Below are 24,848 nucleotides of genomic sequence, written 5' to 3' on the forward strand. Positions count from 1 at the left end.
TTGACATAGGTTATTTGAGCATTAAAGATGTCTGTGTGCTGGTGGGTAAGTGGCTTTAGTATGTGACTGACATTCACGTATTGTGGACATTTCAGTTAAGTTGATTTATAGGGACTTCCCTGCTGTTTCACTAACTTGTGATTGAAATCTGTTCACGATTTGGCTTTATCCTGTTCACATTCTTTACATATATTTTATAGTAACCACAAAGTCGGGGAAAAAGTAAATTTAATCGAATTGATTAGGATTTAATGTACCCACTTTGTAGCTCTATGTATTAGACACACTTTCAGCCCCTCCCAGCCCGCTGTGCTCTTTCCTTTCAATCACATACAGCCCGGGGGCAGCTCATTTTGGAGGTTTTTAGTCAGAAGTCAGAAAATCCCAAAACCACCTCTTAAGTTTTTATTGTCCACGGGCACATACTTCACACTCCCTGGAACGAGTGCTGGAAAAGTCTTTTTAAATCGTGCTCTGAATGGTCCAACAAGGGGTTTACTTTCCTGGCACGCTTCCTTTCTCCATAGGAAGTGATGCTTAATGCTGAGGCTGAGCGGAGGAAGAATAAAGGCTCTTTGTTTTTGATGCCTGTGTTTGGTTCCCCCCCTTAAGGTTTACATTCACAATACTGGTTCGTGATATTCTACAGCTGTTTGAGATGCAGATTTTAGATGGTGATTGCTTTCAATATTCATGACAGCTTTGGTTTGAGATGTAATGAAATGTTATTGCATTACCATCTCTCAAGTTGGGATATCACTGATGGTAAGTGCACTGTCTGGTGTATTGCACGGTGATATATTACATGCTCCAGAATCACAGCTGCAAAAGTGATGAATGCATGGATTGGAGTTGAGCAAATCATCTGGTGATAATAAAATGTTCTGTTGATCCAGACCACAGCTATTTTACAGCCATTCAAGTCAATAAATAGACCGAGGCTGCAGTTTTCTCTCTCACCCACTCTCTGTCCCATGCCTTTCTTTCTTTCCCTGTTGCTCGGTCCGTGCCAGCCTACGCAGGTTTAGTATGACGACAGTATTTTTGTGACTTATTCCAAAATATCCAAAAGGTCATTGAATATTTTCAGCAGGTGACCTTTTCCTGCTTTGTAATTTCAGCCTGGGAAACAAAAGGTCCATTTGACTTGTGACTGTACTGGTCCCCACACACCCATTAGCATTTCTGTCATCTTTGACTTGGCAACTGCTGCTGCTACTGCTGAGATTTTATCTCCTGTTCATTTCAGCTCCAGACAGATTTGCCGAGCTCTGTCAAGCCTTTTCCTACGTTTTCCTCATAAGATGGAAACCTGGAATAGTTCAGTGTTCTTGTCTACATCACATGTCCATGTGGTGTTTAACAACATGGTATTTATTGGGATTTGTAACTTAGATTTTGTTGAAAATATCACTGAATCACCCTTTTATAGTGGTAGGATTTAGAAAAACATCTTTAAATTGTTTAAGGAATATGTTGATGCAGGAAACTGCACTTTCCATGTATACCTAGAATGTTGTGTAATTTTGAATTCTACCTTGTGACGTGTGAGGTAAAGAGATTTGATTCAGCTCAGTATCACTTTTTATCTTGCACTTATTTAAACACACTCTTCTCCCCTTCTCTGTAAGGAAACCATTTCCTGTCCTCAAATTCGTTTTTTGCCTCCTCTCCCCTGAGGTCATACCATCCATTTCCTTGACTGTACACCCAACTTTGCCCATGATACCACTGTATTTCTAACTTACTGTGCTATTCCTAGAATGAGGATTGACCCGTCCAGCATGCCAGGGGCACCTCCCAACATCTCATAATAGGCCTACAGTTGTTGTTTTTTTTCTCTTAACTGTGCAGGGCAGGTCCCTCTGCATGCTCCAGAGCAGCACAGGCCCCTCCTAGGTGTCTGGTTCTATTTTAAAACTTACCAGCTGATGGTCACAAATGAAATTCAGAGTAAAGGACAAATAGAGATTTTGGACAACCATCTCTACAAAACATGGCGTTGGCCAAAACGTACATTGTTTTCTTTCCAATTTGAAGACCATAGACTTTGCCTTGTAAAATAACCTTAAAATAAAAGACTACATTTCTTCTGTTCCTTGTTATCTGTAAATGTTAGACTTAGTACAATACTTACTTTTAGTAATATTGTACCACTAATACAGTAATGATCATATAAGATGTAAACACAGTGTCTATAATTTGGTAAACCTGTGCCTTCGTTTCCTGCCTTGTGTTTCTCAGAGTGTACAGATGGAGGAAGCAGGCAGCAGCCCCAGGCCTGAGACCCCCAGCACCCTGACAGAGACAGAGGGGGAGATGGAGGGCAGCTTGGTGGAGGTGGACCTGGATAGCTACCAGACCACGCTGGAGGAGGTACTGACCTGGCTGCTGTCGGCTGAGGACACCTTACAGATCCAGGACGATGTGTCGGACGATGTGGAAGAAGTCAAAGACCAGTTTCACACACACGAGGTAGGAGGAAACCTGTGGTTAGACTTCAGTCATGCAGAGATGCAAACATGCATTCACATGTATGCGGAGGTGCTAATAACTGTGCTGTTTTTCCTATGGACATGTTTTATGGTGCCTCTCAAAGATTAGTAGAAGTCCACAAGTAAATTACTAAATTAACTAAAATCCTAAAACTAGATGCTCATTTAACTTTTTCCTTAATTAATAACATTGAGAGATCAGATTTTAAAGACAAACACTTGTATGACACACACGTTATTTGTCTGACTTGTGTCACTCTCCATGTTTGAGACTGACGATAGTATCCCGCAGATACAGGCCTCCCACAACCAGCAGTACATGCTCTGTACATGTTGGGAATGCCAGGAATTCTGCTTACAACAGTGGCGCACAGCACCCCATGGTGCCCTGGCCCAGAAATCACTTGCTTGCTTGAGAAGGCGTTCTTGCAGGGCCTGTGTCTGTGCATGTGTGTAAAGGGGCTTTGGCCGGATTCCCTTGGCTGACATGTGAATATTTATTTGAAGTCTAATGTCTGGAATCCAGGTCAAAGCAGAAAGCTTGTAGTGAGACTGAGAGCAACAAGACCCAAAGCCTCTTTAACAGCCAGGCTTTTCAGGAGGTCTAAAAAAAAAATCAATCCAGTTTGTTTTGACCTGGTTGTTCACTCACTTACTCCAGCTTCCCGAGCAAAGCCTCATCAGAAACAATGTGCTGGGGTTCAGTCGAAAATGCTTACTCATCCAGAGAACTCACGGCAAACAGACAATAACTCAGTTCACTGGACTTCATATTGCTCACTACAAGAACCAGTAAAAAGCAGCTCCTTTAAGGAGTTAAGAAGCAAGCAAACTCCTTCAAACTTGATCTTGTATTTCTTGTTTAAGTCTTTTTTCTTTCCTCTTCTGTTGTTGTGCACTTGGCGTCAGCTGGCCACTTGACAGAGTCTGCCCTTCAGTTAGCGCTCACAGGCTCATCTGAGTGTTGCTACAGCAACATTCGCTAATACAAGGCTGCAGAGGTGATGCCCAGTACTTCTGCAGGGTGTTCTTAAGTACTATACCAAGTGAGGTTAGAGGGTGGGGAAAGATACATATCCAGATGTTAGCGTGTAAGTGCCAAGTGCCAGCATGGAGCCCCAGATTATATGAGCAATGTTTGGCCTGGGAGTTAGACTGAATCTGGATAATATTTAAGGGTATGTGGTTGTGCGCTGTCTCTCTTAATTTAACTTACTTTATTATCCCATTTTTTCGTTCCAGCACACAGCTTGTCAGGAAGAGCAATACTTCAAATTGCAACTGTTTTCAAGTCAGAGATTTGCTGTCAATTTTTATCATAACTATTCACTCCCTCTCCCCTTTAAGGCTTTTATGATGGAGCTGACAGCACACCAGAGCAGTGTGGGCAATGTGCTGCAAGCTGGTAACCAACTGATTGCCCAGGGAAACCTGACGGATGAGGAAGAGGATGAAATTCGGGAGCAGATGAGCCTCCTCAACTCCCGCTGGGAGAACCTCCGAGTGGCCAGCATGGACCGCCAGGCCAGGTAGATACACACACACACACACACCTGCCTCAGTCCTGCATTGGTGTTGAAATACCTTTACTGTCATTTTTGTCTGTTTAAGAAAAACAGAGCTTAAATTTTGAAAACCTTTAAAGACTTCTTCCAGTGGTGTGTGAAGTGCCATTACTTTATGAGCCACAAATGATCCAGTGGAGGTAATTTTTCGCTCAGTGTCACAGTTTGACCCTTCATGTTTATGAGTTTTTCCTGTGAAGAATGTGCAAGGCTGCAGCCTGTGTGAAGGTGACACCTGATAAGCCTCGAGTCTTCCGAGGCCGAACAAGTCTGATGCTCAATCCGTGTTATCAAGGTTTATGATGCTGTAGACACACACACATTCACACAGTTGTTTGTAAATCATATTCCTGATGTCCACCGGAACATTTATTGACCCTGATTTAAAATGTATTTCCTTGTGTGTGTGTGTCATGACTCATTGTCTGTATACAGCATTGCAACTCATTCCAGTGTTTGTGCTGCTGTCAGGAAGTTACATAATCAACTGAACAGGCAGCTTCACCTTAAAATGTATTAAACTGATAGCTTTCATTTCCTTTCTACCTCTTCACACCCACTTCACTGTCTCTTTGCCCGTACTTTCTCCTCCTGTCTCTCCAGGCTCCATGAAGTCCTGATGTATCTTCAACAGCAGCAGTTACAGCAGCTTTCTGATTGGCTGACGCAGACTGAAGAGCGAATCAGAAAGATAGAGACAGAACCGACAGCCAAAGACCTGGAGGCCTACAAAGAGCAGATAGAGCAGCACAAAGTAAATACAGATTCTCATTGAAATGTTAATTTTTTTTATCTGGCATGAATCTAGTCAGTGAAGAATGGGTGATTGATTAAACATGGATAGGATCAAGCATACCCTAAAAAATCCTGTTTCATGTTTATCCAAGTTGATGTGATATAAAACATATTCATATAAATTAAAATAATTGTCACAGTATTACTACACTGCTCTTGTCCTCAAGCAGACAAGTCTCATGATCCTGTAGTTTTATGAGTCATGCACTGTCGCCACAGTGTCACCATAAAGCTGAGTCATTTTTTTGGCAACTCTGTTAATGGGTAATATCTGAACTGCGCTGAATTCACTATGTTCCTTCCTGTTCAGGAGCTTCAGAACGACCTGGAGGCAGAGCAAGTGAAGGTCAACTCTCTGACACACATGGTGGTTGTGGTGGACGAGAACAGTGGAGAGAGTGCCACTGCTGCCCTGGAGGAGCAACTACAAGTAAGTTGTCAGCCTGATAGTCTTTGTGAATTTGTTAGCCTAATGTTCTTTGGCAGTTCAAGGAGGCGAGTCTTCCTCTAGTTCATGCAGTACATTATGTTTGCCGTTTAAATTCCCACTCTGGAATAATTACATGGTATAGTAACATGTTTTTGCCACACATTTGTTTATGCAACAATTATAGTATTGTACTCAGCTTTTTGTTGTCTGAACTTTATCAACAAAGGCTGGCAACTGTTGACATTTGGACATATGACATATGGATTTTGTGCCTATATATAGTTTCTCTGTGTCTATGAACTCTGGTGTAAAAGGGACCTTTACTAGACCTTTGCTGCTTGAATAATTTTTTGTCTTGATCTTGCATTCAGTCGCTGGGCGAGCGCTGGGCAGCTGTGTGTCGGTGGACAGAGGAGAGGTGGCACAAGCTGCAGGAAGTCTTTATGGTGTGGCAACAGCTTCTGTCAGACCAGGTAGGGCTGTCTTACAAACACACACTGTCACACACATAATAAATGTCTTTTTGCCACCTTCTAACTGAATCACAGATTATAATGAACCAGTTCGACACGAGAAGAGTCACTGAGCTGTACATAAAGGTCACAGTGTCATGTAAATCTTCAAAATTGCCTGACTGCTCTTTTTGTGAGAGACGAGTGACTAAGGACAGCACATTCTGTCTGCCACTCCACGAAACAGAATGGTTTACAAAAGTCTTTTCAGTGGAGAGTGAATCTTTCGGTCTTTCAGGTCCAGGTCCACAAACACATTTCAATTGCATCCTTACGTTATTCAATCTGTAATCCTTGCATAACACTGAAAGCACAAATTTAGGATTTGACCTGATTGCTGAACTCAAACCTAACACCAAGACTTTGTTTTGTAATGTTTACTTAGTGATTGAAATTAATGCTGTTTTCCCACCTCTTCCACAGAGTTTGTTTAGAGCGTGGTTGGCAGAAAAAGAGGAGGCTTTGAGTGAAGTACAGACCAGCAACTTTAAGGACCCAAGTGAAATGAATACTAATGTGCGCCGATTAGCAGTAAGTGGAGTGCCAGTTCTTGGTAGTTGCTCTGCTGCAATTATAGAATTTGCTCTGAAATATACTCTGTTGTAAATGTCAGTTGTTAATGTAATGAATATCTCTGTAGTTTCTTTATTCAAAACAATATTGAACAACAGAAGCTGAACTCTTTCTGGGACAGTACCAGCTGCAACAGATACTGTTACTGGTGACAGTAACTGGTGACAGATACTGGTGAATTTTTCATGTTTATTTTTCATTCAATCTGCTAGATTTTAAAGGAAGACATGGAAAAGAAGAGGAAGACTCTTGACCAGCTGTCTGATGCAGGACAGGATGTGAAATCGCTACTTCGGAGCCCCGAGGCAGGATCCAAGATAGAGGCAGACACAGAAGAGCTGGCACATAGATGGGACAGCCTGGTGCAGAAGCTGGAGGATTGCTCCTTCCAGGTGTGTGATCCAGGGGTTTCATCTTCCTGCTGATTATATTTAAAAACAGTCACAGTGACTGGGACACCTTGTAAAAAGCCTGACAAATTGAGTAGGTGCTACAATTCAGACAGCTTTGTAGAAAAGTTACATGAAGGTTTAGCTTTACAAGCCACACTCCACTTAAATCACCTAGGAAGGAGACAAAACACAGGGAAAACCCCCCGGTACAATAAAGTTCACTTAGCAAGAGTTGTATAAAAACATGACTCAGCTTACAGTGTAAAGAAAGCTTTAGATGGGCTTGACAATGTGAATGTGTTGTTTTAGCCTTTGCAGTGACACAATGAAAGACAAAAAGGGGAAGTAGAGGGAGGTCCACTGGTTCGCTTTAGGCTTATTGGAGAGATAGACAGAATAATAACAGTAAGAATCACTCTGCATACTGCACTCTGTTATGAAAATAGTTGATAGTTTTAGTTGAATGACAAAAAATAATTTACCAACACCACCATTTATGATTTGAATTTAGACAACAGAGCTGTTCAAAGCATATTGTACATTTTTGACTACAATCACTACAGCATTAGGAGTGTGTGGAATAGTTTTAATGTAAAAAAAAATCAATTTGCAATTCTAACTCATATAAATTTGTTTTCTTGACCAGTAGGGTATAATGTTTATCTGTAGTTTTACAAGAAAATACTTTGTTTGCCTTGTCTTGTTTGTTTATGGCCTTGTAACTCTGGTTGATTCTTGTTCCCACTCTGACTCTCTAACTCACTCCTAAGGTAATGGAAGCTGTGACGGACGCTGAGATGACTCAAGTGGACGAGCAAGTCGTTGTGGATACAGTTGCTGTGGCTGCTTCGATCCCTGACCAGGAATTGGCTCCACCTGCTCCCCCTAAGAAACGACTGGTGGAGACAGATGCAGAAGTCAGACGAATGTAGGCAGTGGAGACACACATGCACAGATTATACCTCCCTTGTCAGAAAATGCATGAATAAAAGACAAGCAAAACACACACTAATGCACACATTGGGTTCTTTGTTCTGCAGGTTTGAAAATAAGCTTTCTGACCTGCTGAGCTGGATTAAAACATGGAAGACGTCCACTCAGGCGCTGGCCTCCACACACCCTGAGACTACACCTGACACACCGGACCTGCAGGAGAAACTAAAGGTAAACCTGCTGAAAAGAATACACTTAATAACAAACAATTTTAACCTAAAGTTAGAGCTTATGTTTTGAAAATAACGCCTTAAATATGCGTTGATCAATCACTCAAGGGCCTGGAGTTGGACCTCATAGCAAAGGAAGCCACAGTTAGTCAAGTGATCCAGGAGGGACGGGGCTTGATGGACCAGCTGGAAAGAGGTACGAAGGAAAGAGGAGATTGTCCTTGCTCATTGACATTGAAATGTTATTATGAATTATTCAACACAATAAACCAAATAATTATTCTGAGCAAATCCTGTCAAACACATTCTTCTAGATGCTGGCTCATTTTTATTGTTTCTCAGAGGCTCATGAGTTTTGGCTTTTACACAGAAATCTTCCATTTCCCTGTTAAACTGTGTTTGTCTTGTACGATTTTACTACTTTTCCACAGCTGCTTGGCATTTTCTGTGTATTTACAAGTCTAAATTTTTATCCTCATTCAGTTTTAGATTCCAGCAATCAGAGCGTGTGTTTGTGTTTGTGTGTGTGAAGTAGTAAAAATCTGTCAGTCTGCAGGGTTGCTGACTGCATATAACTGCTCAATGAAATGAAGAGACACTCAGGATTTTTATGAGTTTACACTGTTCTGGAGGCAGTGAGGGGCAGTGGAGCAGCATCACTAAATTGAAGTAGATTTGTTATACACCAAACTTTCCACTAAACCCAACTTGTTTAATTCCCTCATTTATGCTGTTTTCTCATCCGTGATGTGGTTTTCCGTTTTTTTTTTTCCAAAGTCTGCTTAATTGTTTGTGAAGTGCATTTACTGTGAGCCTTCATATCTGTTGGCTTCTGTGCCTCTCTGTAGAGGGTGTGTGTGTGGACTCAGTGCGGGCAGACATAGACCTGATCCAAACTGAGTGGGATGTGTGCGCGAGGGAGCTGCAGGCAGCCCGTGAGCGAGTTCACACTCAGAACCGGGTCAGAGCAGTTTCTGCAGGGCTGACAGACCTGGACCGGGCCTTGGAGGAGCAGGACGAGTGGCTGAACTCAACCTTAGCTGTAGAAAAGTGTGACGAGGCCGAGCTGAGTGGAGAATGTCAGGTAAGAGTCACTGTCTCAGTCCACATTCACCCTGATCTCCTGTGTGTGACTTCGTCAGTCCTCTTAGATTCAGTTCATGCAGTTGCAGTTATTTCGTAAATATTTAATGTTTCACTGCAGAGATGAAACATTTTAAAAGTCATATATCAATACAGCCATGAAGGCAAAATTGAGATGTAGCAAAAAGACGAGTTAAGAGTTTCCTCAAATACTTGTAAAATCAGTGAAATGTGCACAGAGTAAGATGGATGAAACCCTCTCTGGTGTGTCCTGAAGTGTGCATTTAAGATTTTTTGATTTGAAGCTAATTCACTTTGAGCAGGGAGGGAAAGTCTGTCGGTGTAAAGCACGACTCCATCTCCAACCTGTGAATTTTCTCCAGACTAATGATTTGCTGCAGTGTATGTGTGTGTGTGTGCTTAATGGCATAAAACAAATAAAATACAAGCAGATTAAGTTGCTGTAACCTACACTTTACATCTTGTTTCATCATTCTGCATCATTAAAAAAAAAAAGTCAATAAAACTTTCAAGAAAACCACTAATCATAGAGGCTGTAACTGTGGCCCCAGCTGCTTTCAGTTCATGAAACATCATTATTCAGATTTAGCTGGCTCATTTTTAAGTCAAAGGAATAATCCCGCCTTGAGTCAGTTCTAAAAATTCTTCTCTCAGTCTGAATCTACAATAATAGCAAAAACTATACCAGCTGAATTGTCCATGAACTGTTCTCTGTAACAACGGTGGTGACCCCTCATTACGTGCAAATCAATAAACTTTCCCTTTCCTCTTGTCTTCATCAGTCCCGACTTGCCCAGGTCACGGCACTGAAGCTGCAACTGGAGCAGCTTTCTGCAGAGGCAGGATCACTGGGAGCCGTGCCCTCTCTGAAAGACAGCCTGGTGGTGGTATCTGCACATTATGCTTCCACACTGCAGCGGCTACAGAGCAGAGAACAGGAAGTCACCAAAGGTACCTCTGCTGAACTATATCAAAATAATTTGTTAAATCAGCGCAGAGTAAACCTGTTTCCAAACTCCGAGCTCGGGATTAACAGTACGATATGCTTTTCATGGGACCTGACAGCTTTGAGGCATTCGCTTATTTTAGACCTCTGCAGGGCAAGAGATTTAAGCCCTTCTTAAGACAAAGACCCATTTCTCTCTCCTTGCTCTTGGCTCAAAGCGTCCAGGTTTATAGGGGGACTGAGAGAGTGATAGCTACGATCAGCAGAGCTCAGTCCCACAGTGGTTGTGTAAATTTGACATCAGCTTTTATATGAATCCTTGGCGAGCCACAAGTAATAGATGATGCCCTTATATGGCCTCCAAAAGCTCACAGATGCGTGCGTGTAGACGTGAGCGATTGTGTGTAAGATCATGCGTCTGTGCCAGCTCCATCTCCACCTGAGGACGTGACTTGGACCTGGAGCAGCCTTGAAAATCAGTCACCGTTTTACCTCTGGTATTTACACACAGAGCTCTTGGCCAAAAAACGAGTCTGTTAAGGGAGGCTTGAATGCTCTTCTTCACTCCTGACCATAGGTGTGTGTGACAGTGTGTGTGTGGGTGTCTGTTTTGCTGTGCCTGTTGGGCTTTTATGACTGTGAGGATTTGGATGAGAGCCAAGGAAAACCATTTTGTTTCTGCTTGAGGGCAGTTTGCCTCTTGCTGGGGCCTCTCTCTATCTCTCTCCCCCCTCTGTCTCTCAGTTACGCTCCGTCTCTGCTCTTTGTGTATATAAACACAGCCAGATTATGTAAGCATTAAATCACCTGGTAATTAAAATGCTGACAGAGAAGGAGAGGAGGAGAGAGACAGTTGAGGAGCAGGGGACAGAAATAAATGTAACCCTTTATTATAAATGAGGCTGAAATTTTAAAAATTGGTACTACTTAACTTTTGTTATTCATTTAATCACCTTTGCGATATGGGTAAAAACCAGTTCAGCCATGGCTTAATAGTGTATTCAGAATGTATCTGGCAAGAGTAACTCGCATGAGTTGGTTAATAGAGCACAGCTAAACTTTAAGAAACATGCTGTCAAACATCTGGGATCCTCTCACAGCGTGGAAAACACACACATGCACAGAGAGTGAAATCCTAAACCAGCTCACTGCCCCCTTGTGGTACAAAACCTGATGGCTGAGACCTGATGGGAAAGTTTTGACACCTTCTGTTCTGTCTTTTCTCCCTTGTTTTACATATATCTCTTCCTTCCCCTTGTCTTCCAGCCCTGGCCACTCCTGAGGCGAACCAGGCGATACCATGTCCAGTGGAGGGTCTAGAGGCCAGGCTGGCCACTCTGAGGGAACAGATAGTAGACATGCCTACCACTGAGGGGGCAGTGGATCGGGCACAGGTGAGTAGTCTCATAGTCCTGATAAGTGATATCTTATTTCATGGCTCTCTGTGAAAACCACGGTACACATCCTGATAACTGGGAGACAGATGGACAACCAGGACCAAAAACATGAACTCCTACATGGAGGTTACCACACAAAGTGTCTCAAATTATTCTTTGAAGATGTTAGAATGATCTTATTGGTTTTGTCTCTGTGGATGTTTCTGGGGATGCAGGCTTTTGTAATATACTAATTATTCAATAATTTTTATTGGGTTTTAAGAATATAAATTGGCAAACAAATTCTTTGTATTCAAATATTTATAATATTCCAACTGCCAATTATATTTATGATTTTACAATCCATATTGTTGTTTAGTTCTGATCCTGCTATGTATTTTGTGCTATTATACTGTTTATTTATTTATTTCTTAATTCCTAAGAATGCATTCCTGGTTAGATAAAACATAAAAATAAGTAAGTGCAAACTCATTTGTGTCAAGAACTTTAAAAATGCCCATTAATTATTTGGAGCAGTTGTTGTTATGGTTTCTGTGGAGAGTGTAGCTGATGATACATGTGCCCTCTGGCCTTTGAGCTAACAGGATTTCATTCTCAACAGTCACTTTGTTTGTGTCTGTGTCTACTTGCTTGTCCGTATATCAGAGTGAGTATTAATCTCTGTCTGCTGTCAGTTTTTTTTTTCTAGCACACAATAGACTCTTTATCACACAGTCACTTCCCTCTGCATTGTATCAAACCTCTTTGTAGAAGGAAAAGTGAGTGGGTGTGTGTGTGCGTTATGTAGTTTGGAGATACGTATGTTGTTGTGCTTCGTGTGTGTTACTGTGTGTGTTTCTGTCCTCCTCCATCTTCGGTGGAATGCAGCTCAGTCCGAGTTCTTGTTATCGTGGCAGATAGGGCATAGTGCCGGCGAGGGTGGGGTGGGGGGGGCAGGGGTGTGGGAGGCACTTGGCACATTCTGGGCAGTGAGCCCATGCATGGAGCACGGAGCTCCTAACAGCTCAGTGTGGAGCCGCCCAACCGTTCACTCAGCCTGACAACCACAACACACAATCCCATGACAGCATCTCTGAGTCCTAATAGCAATTAGCCTAATTATAGAAGGTGATAATCATCTTCTTCATGTGTAAACGGACACGTTGCACTATACACAAATGTGAATTGCTTTAAACATGTAAACATAGTTGACTGTTTTCCTCTATTAAAGATGTCAAAACACTTTAATCAGCAGTGTGTACTAACCTGTGTGTACTTCGCAGTACAAAAATACTGTGCAGGAAGTTCATTTGATTGCAAAGTTGCAACAACACATTACTGTCTTTGTGCAAATGCTTTTCTTTCAGTAGTCTGTCCTTACATTCGCACTCCAGCAAACTAATGTATGAGGAAATTCTTTACATAATTAAAGTTTGGAGGTTTGGAGGACAGTGTCTGATGACATTACAGTAGCAGAAAACCCAAGCTGGCTCGCTTTCAGTCCCTTTTTAAAATGGACATGAAAGCCACAAATGTTTAGAACTTTTTTACTCGATAACAAAGCCACTGGTCAATCAAAGAGATTAGGGTTGACTGTTAAACATTATTCTTCATGTTTCTGTGTAATTCTTTTAAAAAGCTAATTCCGTTACTGACAAACAGAGTTTCCATGGCTGTCTAGTACTTATACACTCCACTTAGACATGTCATTTTAAGCCTGAACTCTTCTTCACCTCAGGGTCTGTGTCTAGAGATTGAACAAACACAACAAGCCTCCGATCCGGCAGAACTACAGAGATGGAGTCGACTCTCCACCAGAGCCCGGGAGGAGCTGGGGACTCTGCAGTGCATCCTGGGTAGCATGAAGGACAATCAGGTAGAGCAGCTGTCATTTGTAATAAAGAAAAGTTGTCAGTGAATGTTAGGGTTTTTTGTCTTTACTGGTAGAGATATAAATGGTATTAATGCAGTTGCTCAATGTTGTTTTTAGGTGTGTTTGGTACAGGTTGAGCGTTGGTTGGATGCGGTTCAGGAGCTGTTGTCTCGTGATGCCACGGGGTTGGGCGACACAGAGAGTCTACAGGAAGAGCTAAACCAGTGCAAGGTCGGAGGGCAAAACAATGAAAGCATTGGTTTCTTCTTTGTCCAACAGATTTTAACTGTAACTTAACCGTAATTGATTCTTTTTGAATTGGGTTTTAAGTTGTGCACAGTATTATTCCTAAGTTTTTTTTCCTTATTACTAGGAGTATGTGAATGAGATGGAGGCAGTGGAGGGTTCCTTGAAGCAGATGGGAGAGAATGTGAGTGCTGTACAGGCAGCTACAGTCCCAGGACTGGCCAAATGGGGGCAGGATAAGTTGGACGAGTTCCGGAGCAGGTGGGACACGCTGAGCAAACAGGTGAGGACAATTCTTAATATGAGCTTCTGTTTGTATTCTCAGACAGTATATGCAGGCATTCATCCACACCAGCAAACTAATAAAATATCAACTTAAGTACAAAGTCTTGGATTTAAAGCTTGATTTAATGTGAATCAGCTGTACTTAATTCAAATCTATAACCCAGGATCCATGTGGTTCGAGTTCTAAATAGGTTTAAAAAATAAAGTTGAACTTATGTGATTCTGATGTTTCTTTTACAAACCTGATGACAAATGCTTTCCTCCAGCTGCTGAGCCACCAGGAGCGTGTGGCAGAGAGTCAGGAGAAGCAGGTGAATCTGAGGAAGGACTTGGCGGAGATGCAGGAGTGGATGGCCCAGGTAGACGAGGAGTTTCTCATGAGGGACTTCGAGTACAAGAGTCCCGAGGAGCTGGAGGCATCGCTGGAGGAGATGAAGGTGGGTGTGACTGACTGTTGAGTGCTGTATTTGCATATGGATGGAATTCTTTCTCTGCTGCTGTCGTCGTCATCATCTCTGCCCTCATCTCTCACAGAGGGCTAAAGAGGATGTGCTACAGAAGGAGGTGAAGGTAAAGATCCTGAAAGACAGCATCAACATGTTGGTGTCCAGAACATTGCCCCCTGGTGGGGGCAGTGGGCAGGAGCTGACCTCAGAGCTAGATGGGGTGCTTGCCAACTACCACAAGCTGTGTGACCGCTTCAAGAGCAAGTGCCACACTCTGGAGGTAATGTGGGTGTGGGATCCTTCTGTACTGGAGATGGTTAAAAGTTTTTTTTTTTTTTGTTTGTGAATAAAAATGTTGATGCTGATAAAATAAGTGACCTCTGCTTCTGTTTCGTTAAAAATGTACCTGCACCACAGCTTCACAGTTTGTCATTTTGGACAATGGAAAAAGAAGAAGCTCCTGGTCTCTTTAAACTCTTGGAATTTAAAGTTAATTTCTTTTTCCAGCATAAAAAGCTGCTGTGACACACATTCACATAAAAATAGTTCACAATTTTATGCATGAGTGGCCCAATTTGTCCGTCACCTTGCAGCTCTCATGGTTCAGTATTAGAATGACATGTTAGTTTATGTGATTTGTCATTTCTTAAGCACCCTTTTGTTAATTTCCATATGAGGAACAAGAGAAGCTAGAAGGGAATAGTGGTGATTCTTGTTTTCGATGCTAATCTGTGAGTGTAAAATCATAGTTTGGGGCACTGTTTTTGATTATCATCTCCCAGACTCCGCAGGGTAAAGGTCAGACTCGTCACTGAGTTGTTCTTGTGCTCATGTATACTCTTTGCCTGAAGTCCATTAGTCACCATCCTGTTTTGGTCCTTCGAGTTTTGCTGTTTAATTTGAGTATAAGACTTTAAATATTTTTTTTTTGTGGTAAAATGCCTCACAGTGAAGTTTTTTTTCCCCATGCAGTCCTTCAAAATGGAAAGCGAGGGCACACTCAATAGAGCTGTCACTTTTTAGTAACATCATTTTTGTTTCTCTGGTTGCGCACAGCTGTATTTACATACGTGTTTCTGTGTTTGTGTGTTGGGCTGTACTGTGTAGGAGGTTTGGTCCTGTTGGATGGAGCTACTTCAGTACCTGGACATGGAACAAAATTGGCTCAACACTGTGGAGGAGAAGGTCCAAGCTACTGACAACCTGCCAGAGAGCACTGAGGCCGTCAACGAAGCTCTGGAGGTGCACACACAAACACACGCACTGCACTCTCTGTAATCACATTACATTCCTCATACTCCCTTTTCTTTATCTCGTTTTTGCCTCTTACTGTAACTCTCACACTCTTGAAAGGCAAGGTCTGGTGTCTGGGGATTATTAGTGTTTAACCCATTTACCCACAGTCAGACCTACTCAATAGAAGCCTTCTTCTGGGCACACTTTGAAGGAATGTTTAAAGGTGACACAAACCTTAATTCAGTTGCTGCCAACAGAAAATAAAAAATAGATAAATCTCTTACTTTATAAATATGTAAATTAGAGTGACTATTTAGACGACCTGTCCACCTTTGACTATGTTTAAATTTGTACTTATTTCTTTACATATTATTGTACCTATTTTTGAGAGGCGCTGCTGCTCTGTAGAGAGGTAGAAACCCATAAATGTGAGTAGCTAGGATAAAATGTCACGCCATCATTAAACATACATTCAGACTGCATGCAGACACATATAAAAGACCATTAGTTTGGGTAAGTTTGAAAATTCCACCTTCCTCAGACCAAACAATCCATTTAATATGTAGCTATATGTTAATAACCTCATTGTCTTTGACTTTGTCTTCTGAATTTCTTCTGCTTTCTTTTGCTGTGCTGCTATATCTGTAGACTGCCTGCAGCATGACTGTCAAACTCACTTTAATCACAGTGCTGCTTCTGTAACATCACATAGTCATGTAGGAAATTGAAGACCCTTGAAGACAACGTTCCCCCTTCTCTCCTTTGTCCTTATGTGTTTTTGGCTGCCCCCCCCCCCCCACCACCCATTTCGTCTCTTTCTCTCTCCCTCTCCATCCCTCTCATCCTCGTTCTCTCACCCTTCACCCTTCCCAGTCTCCCAGTTTCCTAATCAGACTCACCCCTCTGGAGGGGGACTGTCGCACTCGCACTCTGTCTGTCCATCACCTCCGGGAAGGAAAAGCACATTTAATGACCCCCACATAAACAATGACTTTTGCCGTCACTTGACGAGCCTCTCTCTCACTTGTCTCTCTTTTCTCGTTCAGTTATCATCCTTTTTTTTTTTTTTTTTGGTCTGCCTCCATCTGACACACCCAGTCCAGCAATTTCTGCATCTGGGCTTCATCCACTTGCTCAGCTTTTCGTTTCTTTCTCAATCTTTCACGCACATAAACACACACTTTGAGCTTTTTGCCCATTTACTTTATTTCTTTTTCCTCTCTGGTGTTTTGTGTTCCTCGAGTGTTTGGTTTCCAGCTTCGATCTGTGTTTTTACTCGCTCCTGCTGTTCTTTTCAGTTTCAGTGGCAAATTTTTTGGAAGTGTGAAACAGCTTTTCTCGATCTTTGTTGTGGCTTTATCGAAGGACTGTTATATTGAATTTGACTCCCTCGTCCTCATTTCCTTTCTTTTCCTTTTTGTCTGATTTTTCAAATTCGTTGCTCAGAAACTTACCCTCTTCTCCATCTCTCCATTCAACACCAGTCTTTGGAGAGCGTGCTTCGCCACCCCGGGGACAACCGCACTCAAATCAGAGAGCTGGGTCAGACGCTGATTGACGGGGGCATATTGGACGAACTCATTAGTGAAAAACTAGAGGCCTTCAATTCTCGTTACGAACAACTCAACCACCAGGTCAGGACCTTGTCTTTGTGTATAAGCAAATTTAGGGTGTGTGTGGGTCTCTGGTTGTTACTGTAGAAAATAGGTATTCTTTGCAAGTTATGTTTGGATTTCTCTTCTGTAGATTTACATCTATACGTTTTCTTTTCACTGTTTCAATTTGACTTTATTTTATTTGCAAATATTCCAATGTGTCATGTTTCTCAGACTTATTAATGTGCTGTACTTGACTGTAGTGTCACCAGTTTATGTAATAAGATTTGATATGATTCGGTAGTGATGCATACTGATACCTACCCTGAATACGCCTATTTTATTATTTGTTCTTATTAATATTCACAAAATATCAATTTTCAGTATATTTTACACTTTGCACTTGGTACACGGTAGTTCCCTAAGCATCTATAGTGGTTTGGTATCCTCTCTCATATGTTCTGTTATAAGAAGGAATATAAAAAGGAATATGCCTTTAGGGATATGCCTAATAAGGAATATGCCTTTGTGCATTGTCACATCTAGTTATGAACAACAGAAACAAGCTGTGTTGCAGATGAGATGTATTCCTGATTTTAATAATAGCATACAGAAGCCATAATATTCAGTCCTACTATGAGCACATCAGATCTTTTTCTTGTTAGCTTCCATGTAGAATAGCAAAATCCATAGAAACACATTGATATCGCTGACTGAAATATTCAAACTCATGTCTGGCTGTCTGTGTCCTCGTCCAGGCGGTGAACCGGCAGATCAGCCTCGAGCAGCAGCTGCAGACACTGAAGGAGAACGAACAGGCGCTTCAATCGCTGCAGGAGTCTCTGAGCCAGCTGGACCACACACTCACCTCCTACCTCACGGATCGCATAGACGCCTTCCAGCTCCCACAGGAGGCACAGGTGCAGGGCACATGCGCAGTACAAACACATTCACACCCTGAGAAGTCACCAAACAAGATGTGACACATGGGGAGACACCCAAGCCTGATGGGTCTTACTTCATAGAGTCTCACCTCACTGGTCTGAAGTTTCCTGCCTCTAGCTTGGAGCCCAATAAAAAGTTGTAAAATAATACCATATAGCAGCAATCACATAAACATACATTTAAGTGATAAAGTGAAAGAATACATTTTATACATTTTGACAGGATGTAATTTGGTTGTTAAATAGATCTTAATTGAGGAACCATAAGTGCATTTGCCTTCTGAAATCTCAAGATATAACAGTACATGGACATAAATGTACAGAAAATACCTAATGAATGCAAATACACTTGAAGTAGGGTCTTTGCATGCGCATATCATGTTTGTGCTGCATGTCTTCGTTTCCACTTTTCGCTCAGACCATCGGGGCGGAGATCGCAGCCCACGAGGTAACAGTGGAGGAGATGAGAAGGAGGAACGTGGCCAACTTGCCTCCCCCCACCACTGATGGCAAGGCTGCCCGTGGTGGGACCATGCTGGATCAGCTTCAGGTAACACTGACTCCTACTGGAGAACATCACAAACTACAGAAACTGACGTCAGACTTTTTTTTTCCTCTACTGATTCCACTACTACATTATCATGACATTAATAACGCAATACTCCCATTAACCTCATGTTTGAGGTATAAAGAAGTGTGCCTAACTAATTTCACTGTCTGGAGGTCTTCCTGGAAGCTTCACATTCACTGTTGCGGTTGTTTGTCATTTAGAAAGTGTTTAGATACAGGACATGTACAAATTCATGGCACCATTGTAAAAGATGTGTTGCAGCTGTTTGTCATCCAGGTTGTGAAATAGTTGCATAACTTTGTACACCCTTCCTTCGCTCACTGCAGAGGAAGCTGAGAGAGATCTCCACTAAGTACCAGCTGTTCCAGAAGCCTGCTAACTTTGAGCAGCGCATGCTGGACTGTAAGAGGGTCCTGGAGGGGGCCAAGGCTGAGCTGCACATTCTGGATGTCAAGGATGTGGAACCGGAAAAGATCCAGTCCCACCTCAGTGGTTGTATGGTGAGAACCAGACATTTCTCAATCCCTGTTTTACACAGTCTGTTTAAGTTGTAGCTGCTTGTTGTAGTTTGTGCACATTGTAAATGCTCAGCAAAGTTTAAAGTAATTACAAGAAACATAAGCGAAGATATCTGCCAAATTAGTTACCCATTTCTGCAAACACACACACACACACGCACGCACGCACACAGTCTATCTCATTCACACTCATTTCCCTTCTTTTTTGCTGTATAGAAATTATACAAATTGCTGAGCGAGGTGAAGCTAGAGGTGGAGACGGTGATTAAAACAGGTCGCCAGATTGTGCAGAAACAGCAGACTGAGAATCCCAAGGCCATGGACGAACAGCTTACTGCTCTCAAACTGCTCTACAATGACCTGGGGGCTCAGGTAATTTCTTTTTGGGTAAAAATTTTATATCAAATGAAAACGCAGCTCATGTTGGATTATAAGGTATGTTCCCATATCTCTGAGAAAAGGTTTAAGACACCTTTGTTTTCATTCTCTTTACAGGTAACAGAGGGCAAGCAGGACCTGGAAAAAGCTTTGTCTCTGTCTCAGAAGTTCCAGAAGGAGAGTGCTGCCCTGCAGGAGTGGCTGAGCACAAATGAGGCTCAGCTCCAGCAGAAGAACAGCTGCGGAGACATGCCAGCAGATATTGATGCCGAGATTGCATGGGCTAATGTGAGCAGCTGTTCTAAACCCCTCATTATATCTCTTCAGCAGCAGCAAAAAATTCTGTTTCCAGCCAGTAAGTGGAGCAGAGGGACTGTTTGATATTGCTGAGAATACCAGTCTTTCTCTTTTCTATAGCTGTTAATTAAGTGTATCTGGATTAGGAAGAGAGGACAATTTAGGAATGGTTGAGGATTCTTCAGTGTTAAAAAGCTGCAATTTAAACCATATTCACCCTTAAAATGGAAAAAAATGTGTAGCCTCAGTAACAGTAACTGAACCTGTATTAAATTTAAATGAGTCACAGGTTCACACCAAGTCATTCACAGCACCACAGTGCATGAGAGCAAGTGCCCTTTTTTGTTCTGCCGATGTCATTGTTTATTAAATGTATATAATGTATGTTGAATTTATATGCAGTTGAATGAATGAATATTGAAGTTCATTTTAGGTGGTGGGATATCCAGGCAGACCATTATTTTGGTTTATGATACGTGCAATTTTGTGAAAACCACGGAGTGTGTGATAAATCCTAATGACAGCAGGCCGATATGGCAGTAAATTATTGAAACATAGAGGCCATCACATGAACCTGTTTAATATACTGTGCTGTCTCTCCTCCAGGGCCTGCTGAAGGAGTCAGAGCGTCGTAAGGTGGAGCTGTCCAGCCTGATGGAGACCAGCGCTGGACTTCAGACTTTGGTGGAGGGCAGTGAGGCTCAGCTGGAGGACAAACTCTTTGGCCTCAATGAATCCTGGGGCCGCGTCCGCACCTGGACCGAGGACTGGCTCAGCGCTGTGCTGGTGAGAGCAAATATTTTGTGCAGTAAGCCTTAATAAATAAAGAGTTGCTGTGCTTCTTATTCGATTTTCTCAGTGTAAGTAGATTTTCCCATCTGCGTTAAGTTTTTATAGGCAAAGGTGCGTTAACAACACTTTTACTTGAAGTAATTTCTGAGTGAACAAATGCTACTCTTGTGTGAATAAATGATTTTTTATGTCTTAGCTGTGCCTTTTAGCATGTTATTTCTCTCGAGAAATCTTTTATCAATTTTTCCTGTGTTTTCTTTATTGTTTTGACATTCTAAGAAGTTTAAATTAAATTTGAAAGTTGTTTTTCCTGTCCCTGGAAAGATTTTATAAAATAGCATTACAAGGTTCTTTCTTTGAAAGATTTACTCCCCAAATAAAACATTTCCTCATTATGCTGCAGTGTTTCTCACAGAATTAGATTCTATTTGTGGCGGTAGCTGACCGAGTTTATTTCTTAACAAATAAAATAAACTGAACAAAAATAAACTGAACAGTATACACACCTCCATTGCTTCACGTTGTGTCAAACAAATGACAGTCTTAACTGACTCAGGTGAGGTCAGGGAGGCTTGATTACATATTGTGATTGACCACTGAGCCCGGTCCTGGCACACACATGTAGCACGCTCTCATGCACACACTGAATGACAGGGCTAGTAAAGAGATTGACAGGGACGGCAAAAACTTTATGGAATTTTTGATGGTGCACTGGCCCAACGATGCAGCGGGGTTTCCCCCGGGGTTCTCGATGGCCAGTCAGATTATGATAGACGGTTACGTTGTCAGTATGTCTGTGAGAAAGAGAGGGGGAGAATGAGAGCGGGGCAAAGACGGACTGGGGGAGTCAATGCACTGTTCACAGCTCTGCAGCGAAATAAGATTTTGCCCATTTGAAATAGTAAAACTCTGGTGGGACAAATTGGAAGTCTAGGTAATTAATGGAAAACACTCATGCTGCGTAAGTCAGTTGATTGCAGTAGCAAGGCAAAGAAATAAACTTCAGATCAAGAACAAAACAAGGGCATGCAAATCACCTCTTCAACAAAAATATATTCACCATTTGAACAAAGAGACTAAGAAATGTTTCTTCTTGTAATTATGTGCAGCAGAAAGTCATGTAGAGGCAACACTCACATAATCGGTAAAATGTCTTTGTTCAGTAGAAAATGGGGAAAAACACAGGAGGAAAACTCAAAACAATAATGAAAGTTTTCTTTTAGGTCCTAATCAAAACACTGAGCCTTTGTTTTTCTTTGTGTTTGTGCAGAGTCACCAGAATGAGGTGGAAATTTTTGATGAGAACTTGGCTCACATCAGCACCTGGCTCTATCAGACCCAGATCCACCTGGATGAGGCTGAGCGGCTCGCCCCGGCAGAGAGGGAAAAGGTGGTAAAGGTAAGGGAGAGAGAGTTGTCACAGTGTGAAAGAGAGAAGCATCAGTATGATGAAAGGGAGAATGGCCCTAAACTGTGGATACAGCGCTCTTGGTACTCAAAGGATTGTTACCAGTCCGTCCTTTTTCCCTGTCATCATTTCAAAGTTATTATTTCATTCTGTTATTCATTGACTATTTCATTGACTGTAAAGTCTGAAAAATATGTAAGAATTGGCTGAGCTTAGTCCATGACAAGCTTATAAGTATCAAATAGCAGTTTAGAATTGCTTTATGGAAATCACTGCCTCTGGCAAGGAAATGCATTCTGCGAATATCCATCAAGGAATATCCCCTCTGTTACGTCCTGGTACAGAGGGATGTTAATGCATTTTCACATGACAGGATTAGAGAAGTAATGATCGATCATTTCTAAATGTGCCATTTTGGATTGTCCTCTGTTTCAGCAGAAACTTTTTGTGCTTGGATTGGATGGCAATTGTAAAGAAGCGCACATATTTGGACAATCTTAGGACAATTTCTGTGTAGTTCTTAATGATAATGGCCCACAGTCACTCAGCTTCACTAAATGGAATAAAACGAGAGTGAGAGATAGTCAGTCAGGTCAGGGGCAAGAGAGAAGTTTGTTGTACTGTGGGGGAAAAAAAGGTGGCTAAATGAGAAAAGTGTGGCCTTAAATGGCAATGTCAAATAATATATCTTGAAGTTATATTAAATTCTTAAACCTTCCCTTCCTCTTGCCAAGACAACTGAAGGCCTCCACTAAATATCAGCTGGTCCCTGGGCCTGCTAACCTTGATCAGTACATGCTGTGTTAAGCTCTCTGGTCTGAGCCAAGGATACTCTGCCATCCAGTCTGAGAGAGAATGACTGATGGCATAAACTGGTCTGTCCTCAGAGCATGCTGGAGGAGCTGGAGGACATCAGTCTGCGTGTGGACAGCGTGAGGGACCAGGCCATCATCCTGATGACCAGCAGGGGACCTGCCTGCCACGATGTGGTGAAGCCCAAGCTCACTGAGCTCAACTGCAACTTTGACAAAGTCTCCCAGCACATCAAAACCGCCAAGGTACACAATTCATTCACAATTCATCCTTACCAGTGAAAAGTTCAGTGTGGAATTCAGCCCTGGTGCTCACACAGAAGGTTAAACTGTCAAACAGGAAGCAGTCTGTTCAATCAGTGTATCTGTTCCTTGTCTTTTGGTGTTCAGATGATGACCAACCTGGAATCAGGTGATGTTGAGATGAACCAGCAGGCACCTCAGCAGGTAAAAGAATCTCTCATTAGTAAAAGCTTCAAGTTCAAGTAAATCTTATCTTTACCCAAAACCAGTTCACTACAGAATACTTACCCAGTGACAAAGGGAACATAATTAATTTTATCTAAACTATATTAAAATAGCCTCCAGAAGTTTTTAGACAAAACAGTGTAAGACTCAGTTTGGAGTCATTGTCATATCACAAATTAAACCCAGCTGATCATTTTCTTGGAGCGTGCCAGATAATTAAATTTATCTTACCAGCTCAGACTGAGTTGCCTGAGATGTGTTTTTGCTCTTTCTCATCAGGTCATTCACAGCCAGGAGGCTACTGATGCTGCTGAGGCTTTGGTCCCCAGTGAGGTGAAGGTCCTTCAGGCAGAGCTCCAGGACACACTGAGGGTTCTGCAGCAGCAGGACGCAGTAAATGTTCTGGATGATGACAAGGTACACAAGGTCACCTTTCAATTTCCTTTTGTATCATTTTAATTTAGTTTTTAAAACTTTCAAAGAAACAGTACAAACATAATGGTAATAGTATGAGATAAATCAGCAGCAAACTAGTAATCGCACCATTAAAATGGAGCTCTAAATACTGTAGTATTGTGTGTAGCGGAATAGGCACTCTGTCTATTGTATGCTCAAAAGTTTTCATTAAGATTTGCCATCTCTAGCAATTTTCCAGAAGAATTTGAAAATGCACTCACAGAAAATTGCCCCGGGTTTCCTATTATTCTCTTTCTGTACCTCGAAACCTGAAGTTTTATGAGATTTTCAATGCAGAATATGCTGGGCTACAGGCTACAGTATATAAAGCTGCCACCTGATAAGACGAGCTGTGATTGGGCATTTCAAGGCCTAACAAGTCTGGAATTCAATCTTTGTTATCAAGGTTTATGACGTTAAACACACCGGCTGAACAAATCTGACCAATCCAAAGCAAGGTCAGTGTGCCAGTCAGGAAGCTATTATTGTGTTTTAAACTGTATTTTCCTGAGAAGTGTCTACAGCGTCTCTACTCTGAGCAACTGGTTGCTTGTTTGGTAAAGGAACAACATGCAGCTAATGTCAGTTTCTGGGGTGTAAGTTCTTTTTTTCATGCCCACTGAATAGAGAATAGATTTAAGATTCATTGAAGATATACTGAATTGCTATAATTTTAAAGGATTTTCTCCAAATAAGTTCTGAATTGCATTTGACCTTTTACCCTCTCTCTCTTTCTCTCTCTCTGCACCAGATGGATGAGGAGAAAGCCAGCGTAGAAGACCTGCTCAGAAGAGGAGAAGAGCTACTGCACCAAACTTCAGACGAGGGCCAGAGGGAGGAGTTGAGACTTCTGCTGCTCCGGCTGCAGAACCAATATTCTACTCACAGGGTGAGATGCATAAAAAATAAGTTGTGTCTTCACGGAGCAGGGCTCATATGTGATTTTGTTTCTTTTTCCCTCAGCTCTCTGTCATTTTGTGTTTTTCCTCTGTGAACTCATGCAGTCGGGTTAACTCGTGTTTATGCTGTAGGAGCTGAGGGTGCGACGAATCAGGCAGGTCCAGGTCTTTGTGGAGTCGTCATCTTCTAACACCGTCACAGAGCAGACAAGAGAGTTTTCATCTGAGGTGAGGGGTTTACACGTGTACACATGCATGTACACATACACACTA

At 42.0% G+C, this 24,848-nt stretch overlaps 1 protein-coding gene across 7 annotated transcripts in view; it reads left to right on the forward strand.

Annotated features, from left to right (window-relative positions):
* The window catches only part of utrn (utrophin), a 168,661-nt gene that overhangs the window by 25,918 nt on the left and 117,895 nt on the right, over positions 1–24,848 (forward strand). For all 7 annotated transcript variants that reach the window (XM_041064681.1, XM_041064685.1, XM_041064679.1 and 4 more), the window contains 32 exons: positions 2,245–2,475; positions 3,843–4,024; positions 4,664–4,814; positions 5,166–5,285; positions 5,657–5,758; positions 6,221–6,328; positions 6,583–6,762; positions 7,533–7,690; positions 7,803–7,926; positions 8,034–8,121; positions 8,774–9,009; positions 9,812–9,980; positions 11,242–11,369; positions 13,090–13,227; positions 13,342–13,455; positions 13,598–13,753; positions 14,022–14,192; positions 14,290–14,481; positions 15,309–15,443; positions 16,922–17,071; positions 17,791–17,952; positions 18,395–18,526; positions 18,874–19,047; positions 19,282–19,437; positions 19,561–19,731; positions 20,347–20,526; positions 21,803–21,931; positions 22,828–22,998; positions 23,143–23,199; positions 23,500–23,637; positions 24,428–24,565; positions 24,708–24,803. In XM_041064681.1, the coding sequence (XP_040920615.1) occupies positions 2,245–2,475; positions 3,843–4,024; positions 4,664–4,814; positions 5,166–5,285; positions 5,657–5,758; positions 6,221–6,328; positions 6,583–6,762; positions 7,533–7,690; positions 7,803–7,926; positions 8,034–8,121; positions 8,774–9,009; positions 9,812–9,980; positions 11,242–11,369; positions 13,090–13,227; positions 13,342–13,455; positions 13,598–13,753; positions 14,022–14,192; positions 14,290–14,481; positions 15,309–15,443; positions 16,922–17,071; positions 17,791–17,952; positions 18,395–18,526; positions 18,874–19,047; positions 19,282–19,437; positions 19,561–19,731; positions 20,347–20,526; positions 21,803–21,931; positions 22,828–22,998; positions 23,143–23,199; positions 23,500–23,637; positions 24,428–24,565; positions 24,708–24,803 (4,737 nt within the window). The remainder of the gene's footprint in view (positions 1–2,244; positions 2,476–3,842; positions 4,025–4,663; positions 4,815–5,165; positions 5,286–5,656; positions 5,759–6,220; positions 6,329–6,582; positions 6,763–7,532; positions 7,691–7,802; positions 7,927–8,033; positions 8,122–8,773; positions 9,010–9,811; positions 9,981–11,241; positions 11,370–13,089; positions 13,228–13,341; positions 13,456–13,597; positions 13,754–14,021; positions 14,193–14,289; positions 14,482–15,308; positions 15,444–16,921; positions 17,072–17,790; positions 17,953–18,394; positions 18,527–18,873; positions 19,048–19,281; positions 19,438–19,560; positions 19,732–20,346; positions 20,527–21,802; positions 21,932–22,827; positions 22,999–23,142; positions 23,200–23,499; positions 23,638–24,427; positions 24,566–24,707; positions 24,804–24,848) is intronic.

This window comes from Toxotes jaculatrix, chromosome 19, assembly GCF_017976425.1.
Source record: "Toxotes jaculatrix isolate fToxJac2 chromosome 19, fToxJac2.pri, whole genome shotgun sequence".
Classification (NCBI taxonomy): Eukaryota; Metazoa; Chordata; class Actinopteri; family Toxotidae; genus Toxotes; species Toxotes jaculatrix.